This window comes from Piliocolobus tephrosceles, chromosome 5 (assembly GCF_002776525.5).
Source record: "Piliocolobus tephrosceles isolate RC106 chromosome 5, ASM277652v3, whole genome shotgun sequence".
Classification (NCBI taxonomy): domain Eukaryota; kingdom Metazoa; phylum Chordata; class Mammalia; order Primates; family Cercopithecidae; genus Piliocolobus; species Piliocolobus tephrosceles.
This window is the reverse complement of record NC_045438.1, coordinates 20,375,291-20,388,313: the sequence shown is the minus strand read 5'-3', so window position 1 is coordinate 20,388,313 and position 13,023 is coordinate 20,375,291. Positions and strand designations below refer to the sequence as shown.

The following is a 13,023-nucleotide window of genomic DNA, read 5'->3' as shown; positions in this document are numbered from 1 at the left end:
GGCTGGGCTAGGGTTCCTCTCCCCGGGCTGGGCTGGGCTGGGCTGGGGTTCCTGCGTCAGACATGTCTGGACCTCCTGTGGAGACTGTCCTCAGACATGGGCTGTGTCCTTCATGCTCCCACATGGCCCTTGAGCTTGACTTCTGGGAATTCTGGCCCCTCTGTCCCTTCCCCACCAGACTGTTTGAAATCAGGCCTTGAACACCTTCTGTGCCATTCCTAGGTCTCACGGACTGTGTGGTTCTGACCCGCCTTGCGGATCAGGGAGGGCCATTTTCAGGTGGAAGGCTGGGACTCAGAGCTGAGCCTGGGGCTGGAGCTGTTTGCTTGCTCCGTCCTGCCATGGGGGTCCCTGCTGCTGGGGGTTTCTGACGGGTCCCCCATTCCTTGGCCCTATTTCCACAAAAGAGCCACTGTCAGGGTTAAGTGTCCATCTCCTGCCGGTTTATGCTCTGCTGCCTATGCTCTGCTGCCGTCCCATCACCATGGGGACAGTTCTGAGAAATTGTGAGAATGAAGGCCAGGGGAAGGCGGCCAGGTGTCGCAGCCTCTGGGCCAAGCTGACTCCTCCGCTGGGAGTGGCCTCTGACCTCCTTCCTCCTCGTTAAGTCATGGCACTTCTGCCTTGTAAGGAGGTGCTAATTATTCACCATTGAAAAGGCATCTTAAATTGCAAAAGACACTACAGCAGAGAAGACAGAGCAGGTGGGTGTGAAGACCGCTGAGAAGAGAATGCCCCTGGGCTACTGTGGGCCTAAGGTTTGCCGGAGCTGTCTCCTCCTCCTGGGCTGTCCCAGCCTCCTCCTGGGCCCTCCAGGCCTCCTTCTTGCCCTCCTGGGCCCTCCTGGCCTCCTTCGTCCTGGGCCCTCCTGACCTCCTCCTTGCCCTCCTGGGCCCTCCAGGCCTCCTCACACAGTCCCTCCTGGCCTCCTCGTTCTCAGCCCTCCCCGAACCTCCTCGTCTTCCTGGACCCCGCAAGCCTCCTCACGTGCTTTGCCCCCACCCCTCCTGGTCTGTCTTGGCTCTGTCAGTCTTGCCTCCTGCCATTCATCCTTAACAATTGGCAGCAGCAGGAGTCAGAGAAATCCCCAAGCAGACACAGGCGAGTCTCCAGGGAAACCCGACCTCCAAACCAAAGACAGGTTCAGTCTGAAAGCCGAACCACATGTCTCAGATAAATCCACAGACCGGATTGAGAACCTCTTTTCCTGTTTGGTGCGCTTTCCTCTGATTGGCCCTATTTCACATGTACCCACTCTTCCCTAATTGGTTTTTGACACTGCTGTGCCCATCTTTGAGTCATGCCTTTTTTTTTTTAGCCTTTTTTGCATAGTCACAAACCAATCAATATGCACTCCCCCATTCTGAGTCCATAAAAGCCCCAGACTCAGCCACACTGGGGGACCACCTGACTGAGGGTTGGGGCTGCCCTCTCCGGGTCCCCTCTCTGCTGAGAGCTGTCACTCAATAAAACTCGCCAGCCGGGCACGGTGGCTCACGCCTGTAATCCCAACACTTTCGGAGGCTGAGGTGGGTGGTCCACGAGGTCAAGAGATGGAGACCAGCCTGGCCAACATGGTGAAACCCCATCTCTACTAAAGATATAAAAATTAGCTGAGCGTAGTGGCACACACCTATAGTCCCAGCTACTCAGGAGGCTGAGGCCGAGAACTGCTTGAACCCAGGAGGTGGAGGTTGCAGAGAGCTGAGATTGTGCCATTGTACTCCAGCATGGGTGACAGAGCAAGACTCCGTCTCAAACAAAACAAAACAAAACTCCGCCCTGCTCACCCTTCAGTTGTCAGGGTAACCTATTTTTCTTGGATGCAGGACAGGGACTCAGGACTCACCAAATGCAGGTATGAAAAATGCTGTAATGCAGTAGCCCTCCACATTCCTCCCTCAGCCAGCACTGGGCAGCTGCCACAGGTGACAGGAAACAGCAGTGGGGCCAGGCCAGCCCCAGAGGCGCAGGGCAGGGCAGTGGGACCGAATGAGCCTCACGCAAGCGGGCCGAGTAGGCAGGTACCTCCTGCAGAGAGCCGGGGGCAAGGGAGGCCCGGGCAGGGGCATCGCCAGCCTTGGGGGTCTCCAGCTGGCAAAGAGGCACCGAGAAATTCTTCATCACAATGAATCCTCTCACATGTCTCATCTGGGGCTGTTGATATGTAGAGTAATATTCTTTCTTAAGTGCATTCTTTTGCGATTTGTCTTTTTCACTTCGTGTCTGTGAGATTTGTTTCCGTTGCTGTATAGCATTCTGTTGCCTGGATATACTGCGGTTTATGTACCCACAATTTATTCAGTATTAACAGCCATTTGGCTTGTCCCAGGCTGTTGCTGTTGTGAGCAATCTTTGCAGCACCTGCTGTACCTGCTGTAGCTGCTGCACCTACTGTACCCTGCTGTAGCTGCTGCACCTGCTGTACCCTGCTGTACCTGCTGCACCTGCTGCACCTGCTGTACCCTGCTGTACCTGCTGTACCTGCTGCACCTGCTATACCCTGCTGTACTCTGCTGCACCCTGCTGTACCTGCTGTACCTTACTGTACCCTGCCGCACCCTGCCGTACCCTGCTGCACCCTGCTGCACCTGCTACACCCTGCTACACCCTGCCGTACCCTGCTGTACCTGCTGTACCCTGCTGCACCCTGCTGTACCCTGGAGCTGGGAGGGCTGCCCTGATGTCTATGGGGGCAGCTGCTGGGCTCGGGGTGAAGGTTCCCCACGTGGCAGGTTGATGGCAGGCGATGGTGAAGGTCTTCCCAGGTGGCTGGCCAGCGGCTACTCCAGCAGTACACGCCACTCTCTTGCCCTGAGCTCTTGCCATGGCTGCATGTTGCTGGACGCTGGAATTTCTGCTCACCCAGTGTGAGACAAGAATAGCACTGGGTGGTCGCAGGAGGACGGAAAACCCAGGCAACAGTGAAGACAGGAATGTGGCAAAGTAACCACAGGATGGCAGAAAACCCAAAGCAAGGGAGGGAGAGAGAAGGCGAACCCACCAGCGTGATGTGTCCTCTGTTCTCCTGGGAAAACGCGAATAAGGGAGAAACGAGGCTGTGGTGGGGGCTTCCTTAAAATCCCCTCCTTTCCCAGAATACCTGATGATGATCCCGCCCTCCCATTAAAGAAACACCCACAAAATGAGGAACACAAACTCCTCTGCACACCTCCCTCTGAGTGCGCCTCCTGAGCTCGCCTCCTTCTCCTGAGCTTGCCTCCTTCTCTTGAGCTCACCTGGCTTCTCACTTAGGCGTGTGCTCTCACTTTGCAGCAAAAGCTGCTGCTTTTCCCATCTAAATTTTTGCTCTGAAGCTGCCAAGAACCTGGAAACCGGCTGGGGGTGGTGTCTCACCAGCATTTGGAGACCCTCCTGAGTCGTCTGGCAACCAGTGATGATACAGAGGTGTCTTTTGATTTTGTTTGCGTTTTCCTGGTTAAACATGAGGTGGTTATTGCGTGTGTTTAATCAGCTACGTTTTGCGGTCATAAACCTAATTTGCATTTATTATCTCTTTGCTATTATTTTGTACAGGATCTTTTGGATTCATGTTCTCACGTGATTGATTTCTCAGGAACTTCTTGAGTTTGGTTTTGGTGTGCCAGCTCCACAGAATAAGCTGGGAAGAGCTTTCTCTGTTTCTGTACCTGAATGGTTGGTGTAAAATTTTAAATTAGGTGTATGATTGACTTTGAGTATAAAACCAGCCTTATGTGTCAGGGATAAATCCCAGGATGTGTAGTCTTTTTGTTGTGTTGTTGAATTCGGTTTGCTAATATTTTGTTGAGGATTTTTGCATCAATTTTCATTAGAGAAATGGGCCTTTAGTTTTCTGTTTGTTTTTTTCTGTTTTGTTTGCTTTTGTATTTGTTTCTTGGAACTGAATGAAGTGCAGTGTGTTCCCCCAAAGGAGATTTGCGTTGCTTTCTAGGGGTTTGGGTTGCACAAATCCTCAGCTTCCGGCCTTTTAAACCACTTGTCAAGGTCACTCTGACTGCAGGGCCAGCAGCCTGGGACCAGTACAGACCATCATGGCACAGGCTTCCTGGGCCAGTTGGAGAAGGTGAAGCTCGCGTAGTGGCCGAGGGCTTGGCCTTTCTGCCCTCACCTCCCTGAGGCCACACAAATCCTCAGCCTGTGTGGCTGGAGTTGAAGCCATCCACAGCTCACCTCAGTTTCGATATCTTGTCCTCATTTTCTTTCCCCTCTGAAGCACATATTTCTTCTGGCATTTGTGGTTTTTCTCTGTGGGAGAGGCCATCTGAATACCTAACCAGTTGTTATACAGATAATGAAAGTCAGCATTCACCTTTTAAATAGCAGCACCCTCAAAAAATTGAAAAAGGCCTATGTAGTAATGATGCTAATGAAGAATTGAAAGTGATTATTAGGTAAATAATATGGTTTTAGACATTATTTCTGTGGTAAAGAGTCTGCTTTTCGTAGTCTTTCAAAAGACTTTCTGTTCGTTTACTTTTTTCATTTAAGATATATATGAAATAAAACTTACCTTTTAACCATTTTTAGGTGTATGGTTCAGTGGCATTCTTTACCTTTTCATTGTTGTGCAATGTAAAAAAACCTTTTTGAACCATTTGCTTAATTAATAACAGAGGAATTTTATACGTATATGTATATTTCTAGTAAAAAATGTTTGGAAAAACTTGACTAACCAATATTAATTAAAATGGCTAATAGTTGGAATCATACTAGACTGTTCAGGTGGTTTTCCAAAGCTCTGACTGTTTCCATGGAAAGAAACTGCCCTATGAGAGTGGGCTCCACACTGAGTGGCGAGCAGTGCCTCCTGCGTGTCCATCACACGGGGTCCGTCACGCGGGTCCCTCACACGGTGTCTGTCACATGGGTCTGTCACATGGGGTCCGTCACACAGTGTCCGTCACACGAGTCCGTCACACGGGGTCCGTCACGAGTCCGTCACACAGTGTCCGTCACACGGGTCTGTTACACGGGATCTGCTCGTCGTGTCTGCCGCCCTGGATGGCTGTGCGTTTGGGAAGTGAGATCTGTGTACACAGTCTGTTGTGAAGGAGACATGAGTCTCGTGATTTCACCTTTAAAACTTACTGTGTTTGTTTTCTTAGCTTTTCTTCTTACCTACGCTTCATTTAGATCACTCCTTAGAAGTGGAATTTTTAGACTTTTTGTCAACATGGGTCATCTTGTTTCAGACGAGCATATATGATGTACTGTGGTTCGCAACTAACGATAGCATTTACAGTTTAGAACAAAACCTTCAGTAAGAACAATTATATAAATAGTTTTAATACAGAGATAACGTTTCTGTAGCAAGAAAGTGATGACATTTTAACATGTTGATGTTTTGTGTGTAGTTTAGAAAATATTTCCATGGAAAATTAATGGATATGTTTCATATATAGTAATGCTATAATCCCAAAATTTGCCTTCCTCTACTTACAACACTATAACAGAGATAATATAAACAGAATATATGTGGTAGATGAGGAACTATTATATTTTAATGCTTAGAGCATTTGTAAAACTTATATGCAGTTATGTATTTATAAACCTTATTCTAGGACTTTTAAGACTTTCTCATAATGAAGTGTACTACTCATGTGCCCATAACTTCATCATTTTATCCTGAAATTGTTTTCCTTTCGGTGATATTTGATTATTTTTTGGAGAAGGTTTTTTCTCCTCCCCTGACTGTGGATTGGACAGTGCAGTTTCCTGGCTTCTCCTGGGAGCAGTTACTTTTCTAGCGCCCTTGCCCTCTGAGGGTTCCTTTGGGGTCCCAGCTGTGTGTGGCGTCTTCCTTTCCCTTGGAAACCTCTTCCCCTCCAGGTCCGGCTTCGCCCTCTGCAAGCCTGTGAGGTTGGTGGAGCCCAGGCCCAGGGAGGAGACCTGGCTTACAGGTTCCTGGTCATCTCCTGGACTCTGGTTTGCACAGTGAGATGTCCACAATATTAAGTTAATACTCTCTTAGGGCCACTTGATTCTTAATGGGAATGTGATTAGGTTTTCCTGTATGAAATAGTGCCAGAAACAGAACTGAATGTCTTTGTTTTTAAAAAAATAACTATTTTTAGAATTTTTCAGTATTATGCAAATATCCATTTTTCTAAAGCTATTTTATAATATTGTACAGACTATTCATATTGAACACCAACTATTAAATTTATGCAAAAATAAATAGTTCTGGCAAAACTATATTTGGTCTGAAAACATTTTTTTGATTTGTAAATATTTGTGGTAAGTTCACGTGATGTCAGAGTTTTTGTCAACTGGTAGTGCTATGCAAAATGTAAAATAGGCTAGACGGGGCACAGTGGCTCACGGCTGTAATCCCAGCACTTTGGGAGGCCGAGGTGGGCGGATCATGAGGCCAGGAGATCAAGACCATCCTGACCAACATGGTGAAACCCCCTCTCTACTACAAATGCAAAAATTAGCCGGGTGTGGTGGCGGACACCTGTAATCCCAGCTACTCGGGGGACTGATGCAGGAGAATCGCTTGAACATGGGAGGTGGAGGTTTTGGTGAGCCGAGCTCGCACCACTGCACTCCAGCCTGAGCGATAAAGCGAGACTCCGTCTCCAAAACAGAAACAAAAACAAAAACAAAACAACGCAACAACAAAAAAACAACCAACTTGGGCTGTTTTCTTATCCTTTTAACCCCTTGATTTAATCTTTTGCTGATGATGGTTGGTGTGACTTGAGATATGAAACCTCTTCCATTTATGGTCAGAAATTCATTCTGTTTTGAAGAGACTCTGTTCTTCTCATGTCCATCCTGAGATGCTAATTTTAAGTGTTTGTTTCTTCTTTAAAATTACCTTTCCACAGCTGCACGGAACGTCATGAAGGACCAGCGCCTGGTTTTCCACAGTAAAGTTAAATCATCTGGTTATGCGTCAGCACCACAGTGAGTAAACTCATGTCAGTGAGAAACAGAAATGCAGCTGCGTCACAGATGCAGGACTTTCCACAATAGGGACACACACACCTCCCCGAGGGTCACAGCATGGAGAGAGGACATAGCAATAGGAACAGAAGTTAAACTGTGGTGGGTTGGACCCCAGCACGCCAGTTAGCAGCAGCTGCAGCAGCAAATGTTTCCTGAGCACTCACTGTGTGCTGGGCCTCAGAGCAGCCCTCCGAGTCCTTTTCTGATAACGTGGTGGTCCCGGGAGGTGAGGGGAAGCTGGTGGGCTGTGGGGCTGGGAGAGCAGGACGATGCTGTAAACAAACACGGCCCATCAAGGCCGGACACAATGTTCTTCTTAGAACATAACTTTGCTGTAACATCAGAGCACGATAACAGAGTGCATTTAGGCCCTGAGTTAGCAAGACTGCTCCAAGGCAAGGAGATATGAAGCTGCCGAGAAACCACGGGGTGGCCTTGAGATTCCCTAAACCTTTACAAGCCCACTCCTCAAAGGCAAATGTGACTTTTCTAAAGAAAATGCAGACATATACCCCGCCTCCTACCTCACCTCTTGACCTTTTATGTCTCTTAACATAGTGGCCAAAATGACTCTGTTACCTGGAGTCCCTGTCCTCAGTGCACACACTCATCTCCCTGGTTGGCACTCACCGCTACCAGGCTCCTCACTTCATGTTCCCCTGGCCACTCCCCCCCCCACACTGCTGTGCTCCAGGCAGAAATCCCAGGCCACTCTGTGTAAACACAGCCTCCAGCCCTCCAAGCTCTTCCCCGCTCTGCTTGTTCTCTTTGGCCTGAACAATGGTGACTGTGTCTTCTTGTCTGTTCTTTAAACCCCTGTGTCTGGGGCAGCACTCAGCACCCTGAACCCTCATAAGGCACTTCTGGAGGGATGGATGGATGGATGGAGAGATGGACAGAAGGGGATGGAGGGATGAGAGATGGATGCATATGTGCGTGGATGGTGGGGATTTGGGATGGAGAGATGAGAGGTGGATAAGTGGGGGGATGGACGGAGGGGATGGAGGGATGAGAGATGGATGGGAGGATGGATGGAGGGGATGGAGGGATGGAGAGATGAGGGATGGATGAGTGGGTGGGTGGATGGAGGGATGGAGGGGTGCAGAGATGAAAGATGGATGAGTGGGTAGATGGATGATGAGGATGGAAGGATAAGAGATGGATGAGTGGGTGCATGGATGGAGGGGATGGAGGGATGGGGAGATTAGTGATGGATGAATGGGTACATGGATGGAGGGGATGAAGGAATAGAGGGATGAGAGATGGATGAGTGGGTAGATGGAGGGGGATGGAGGGATGGAGAGATGAGGGATGGATGCGTGAGTGGATAGATGAAGAGAGGGAGGGATGACGGATGGATGAGTGGGTGGACAGATGGAGGGGATGGAGGGATGCAGAGATGAGGGATGGATGAGTGAGTGGGTGGATGGAGGGGATGGAAGGATGGAGAGATGAGGGATGAGTGGGTGGATAGATGAGGTGATAGAAGGATGGAGAGATGACGGATGGATGAGTGGGTGGGTGGATGGAGGGGATGGAAGGATGGAGAGATGAGGGATGGATGAGTAGGTGCATGGATGGTGGGAGATGGAGGGATGGAGAGATGAGAGATAAGTGGAGGGATGGATGGAGGGGATGGAGAGGATGAGTGGGTGGATGGATGGAGGGGAAGGAAGGATGCAGAGATGAGAGACGGATGGGTAGATGGAGGTGATGGAGGGATGGGGAGATGAGGGATGGATGTGTGGGTGGATGGATGGGGGGATGGAGGGATGAGAGATGGGTGTGTGGGTGCATGGATGGTGGGGGATGGAGGGATGGAGAGATGAGGGATGGCTGCATGGGTGGCTGAATGGAGGGGATGAAGGAATGGAGAGATGAGGGATGGATGTATGGGTGGATGGATGGCGGGGGATGGAGGGATGCAGAGGTGAGGGATGGATGTGTGGGTGGATGGATGGAGGGGGGATGGAGGGATGAGAGATGGGTGTGTGGGTGCATGGATGGTGGGGGATGGAGGGATGCAGAGATGAGGGATGGCTGCATGGGTGGCTGAATGAGGGGATGAAGGAATGGAGAGATGAGGGATGGATGTATGGGTGGATGGATGGCGGGGGATAGAGGGATGCAGAGGTGAGGGATGGATGTGTGGGTGGATGGATGGAGGGATGAGAGATGGATGAGTGGGTGGATGGATGGCAGGGATGGAGGGATGCAGAGATGAGATTTGGATGAGTGGCTCAATTGATGGAGGGGGGATGGATGGAGAGAGATGAGAGATGGATGTGTGGGTGAATGGATGGAGAGGATGGAGGAATGGAGGGATGAGTGAATGGATGGATGATGGTTGGATGGTTGAATTCTTCTCCAGTGGCATCTGCAGCTTTGTATGGATTCCCCAGTTCTGCCATATTAAGGCATGTTGTGAGTGTCAGGCTTTGTGTGGGAGCCCCAGGGGATGAGGGGTTAACGGACATTGGTGGCCCTGAGTGCCAGCCTGAGGCTTTGGACTTCAAGGAAAAGCCCAGCATCAGGGTCCCATTACAGGATTTTAAAGGAGTCACAGGGCGATGTGTAGCAGGACAACATCTCTGAGGCAGCGTGAGAGACAAAGGAAGGGACGAGGTGACTTGAGGGCTGGAGGACAGGTGGGAGGGGCCCAAAAGCATTTATGCAGACGTCTGTATCTATGTATATAATTTTTTTCACTGTAAAATATAAATCTCTTAAGAACCTTAGAGCTCTTAATATTTGAGAGAGAGATAAGAGTTTTCTTTCCACAGTGTAACTATGTTTTCACCAAAGACCAACATCAAGAGTGAGGGGAAGGGATCTTCGAGACGCAGGAGCAGCTGTGCACGGTGTGTGGTGTCGCGCACATTCCAAGTACATTTGAAATAACCTAGATCTTTCCAATGCTTTAACGGGTTATTTTCCAAACAGGTATAAGACCTTGTATGTGTACGTGTGTTTACGTACATGTGTACACAGACATGTATGTGAATATTATTTATATATCTTTTTAGCCAAAGTTAATTCTTTCCTGTTAATTTTTCAGACATGGTCTGTTCTTACCACCTTAACAATTTTGAAATACTAAATTTTTGTTACAATTTGGTTTAGAAAATGCCATAGCCAATGCTCCTCCCTGTCATGCACGTGGATTGGGTGAAAACATTGGGGCGGTTGTAGTGCCAGGTGCTCATTCTGAGTGGCCGTGGCCCGTGCCACTGAGGAGAACGCCTGTCCACGGGACTGGCTCCACGCTGGCTGCGGCTCTGACCGTGGGCACGTCCTGCAGACACCTGGGCCCCTTGTGACTGGACAGGGAAGAGCTTGGGGGACGTCTAGGGTCCCTCCCAGTCCTGGATTTAAGATTACATTGAGGAGAGATGCGGGCTACTGCACTGAAAACTCATTTTAACGTAAAAGGGTCTGCTTTCAATTACTGCGTTACAGAGTGCCAATACTGATTTTGCCCACGTTCACTGCGTTTTTCTGCAGCCTTGCTGCTGTTCCTGCCATGCTCTGCTTGATATTACGCATATGCTTGCAGCAAAATGCATCCAGGCCTTATGCAGAGGAAGTGTGGCATCAGAGTTCCATTCAGCTCTAATTCTGTTGGTAATTTTTTCTGTGAGGGCTCCGCTTTCCAGACAGAGCACGCTGCCTCTTCTGCATTTGGCTCTCGTGGGCCATCTGCTGAGAGCTGCTGGGCAGCAGTGGTGGCGAGGCCTCCAAATGACATACAGGGCCCAGGCGTGTTTATGGAAGGCATTGGCATGTACCCGGAAGGCATCTGTAGGTGACGCCACCCACAGCGGCATGAGACTGGAAAGTGAAATTCATTTTCTGTTAGTGAGAACCCTCACCCCCAAATCGTCACAGTACTGACATCAGTTTACATGAAACACAAGAAATCCTTGCTGTTTTATATATAAAATATGTGTCTCTTTTGGCAATATGGAATGTAAGTCTTTAAAAGAGTTATTTCATGATTTTGAATGTAAGAGTCTAAATATAGACGTATATAGATAAATTTTCAAGTTTACTGGAATACAATTACACATGTCGATGGGGGGAAGCCCACTTCATTTCCTGCTTATGTTTTACTTCTGATCTCACTCTGAATGTCTCCCAATCGCTGTTACCTCTGGCCTTCCCTCAGGGAGCCGTACCCCGTGGAGTGTGCTGTGCCCACCAAGCCCGGCCCCCAGGTTGCCGCCGCCCCCACCTGCACACGCGTGTGCTGCCTCCAGTACTCAGGTGCGCCATGTCCCGTGGGAGCTGGGTAGCATTTCATTTGTAAGTCTTTTATTCTGTCCACTGTAAACGTTTTTCTATTGTATCATAATTGTAAATATATTTTCAAAAACCTCGGTTACTTGAAATTGCATGGCATGGTTTGTGTCTGGATGAAAACCGAGACTCTGTTTCACTCGACTATAGTGACGGTGATCACCGGGCATCTCGCCCCTGCATTGGCACAGAGACTGGCACTCACTCACTGGCAGTGAATTTGCTGTTCTGTGTCCAGCTCCTCCGGATTTTGCTCTCTGTGTGTGTGATCCCTCGTACAGAAGTGTTAAGGTGGGCCTGGTGGGAGGGCTTTGGCAGGCCGAGAAGCTAATGGAACACTTGCTGCTTCCCTCTGGAGATGCGGTCTCTGCTCATGGATAGGCTGGAGACGCCAGGCTGGGGTTCGCACTGCGCAGGCTGTGCACAGGATTCCTTCCTTACCAGACCCTCAGCCGGGCCCTTTTCCTGCAGGACTGAGTGTCTCGGCTTCCGTGACAGTCGCCCTGTATCTCATGCGTGTCCTGATAATGCCTTCATCAGGTTTCTCTTGGATCTCAGCAATGTTTTCTAAATAATGTTTGACAGAAGAGAGGAGCAGCTTGTGAGAGTGCCCTTGGCCTCGGCTAGGTAGTTCCAGCACTTGAATGCTTCTCAGAAGTGAGGTTTCCTTGCAGGTGAGCTGTGCCCTTGCCTGGGGCTGGACAGGAAGTCCTGTCTGGGCTGGTACCTTGTCCCACCCTCATGCCATCTGTCCAGAGGGTTGAGTGGCCTAAGGGTTACCATTTACTACTCTGCTGAATTCCCTTTATTTTATTATATAATTGTAGCCAAAGAAGTTTTAAAATCATTTTCGGAAATTAGATAAGTAGTAGTATCAGTAAATGTCCTTTTGATCTTTGATAGACTAGAACATTCCTTCAGTGTTATCAGCCTTCAAGTTTGAGTATTGTGGGTGACATCTATAATGTCTTTATTTCTTTCTTTTTTTTTTTTTTTGAGACGGGGTCTCACTCTGTTGCCCAGGCTGGAGGGCAGTGGCACAATCTCAGCTCACTGCAATCTCTGCCTCCTGGGTTCAAGCGATTCTCCTGCCTCAGCCTCCCGAGTAGCTGGGATTACAGGCATGTGCCACCCGGCCTGGCTAATTTTTGTGTTTTCCGTAGAGATGGGGTTTCGCCATGTTGGCCAGGCTGATCTCAAACTCCTGACCTCAGGTGATCCTCCTGCCTCAGCCTCCCAAAGTACTGGAATTACAGGCGTGAGCCACTGCACCCAGCTCTATCATTTATTTCTACCCTGTTTTCAGAAAATGTTTCAATATAACTGCTTAGCTGAGTATGCCTCTGGGCACTCTGCTGATTTGAGGCAGGCCTCAGGGCCATGTTTCAGGGAGCGTCCTGTCCTGAGTGAAGGGACCTTTTGGGTACAGCTTTTCCTGTTCACAACCTTGTACAGCAGCCACACTCTCTCCTGCTGCTCATCTTGCTGTTTCTCTTCTGTTAAGGAAGGACGGCGAGGATGACAAAGGCAGCGCCTTAACAAGGTTGTTGGGTAGAGGATATGAGAAGGGATTAACACAGGGGCTGGCGCCTGCAGACCCCCATGCCGATGTTGGTGTTTGTGTTTTAGAAACAGGTCAACTAGAAGTTCTACTCTTGCCTGTGGTCAGTGTGACTCTGTGAACTAGGCTTTTCTACAGTGTGACCCTGTGAACTAGGCTTTTCTACAGTGTGACCCTGTGAACTAGGCCTTTCTACAGTGTGACCC

The 13,023-nt window shown here is 49.3% G+C and overlaps 1 protein-coding gene across 1 annotated transcript in view; it reads left to right on the top strand.

Moving 5' to 3' along the window:
- The window catches only part of WDR27 (WD repeat domain 27), a 247,483-nt gene that overhangs the window by 36,346 nt on the left and 198,114 nt on the right, over window positions 1-13,023 (top strand). The window contains exons 15-17 of the mRNA XM_023198152.2: window positions 6,837-6,915; window positions 9,741-9,818; window positions 11,126-11,223. Of these exons, the coding sequence (XP_023053920.2) occupies window positions 6,837-6,915; window positions 9,741-9,818; window positions 11,126-11,223 (255 nt within the window). The remainder of the gene's footprint in view (window positions 1-6,836; window positions 6,916-9,740; window positions 9,819-11,125; window positions 11,224-13,023) is intronic.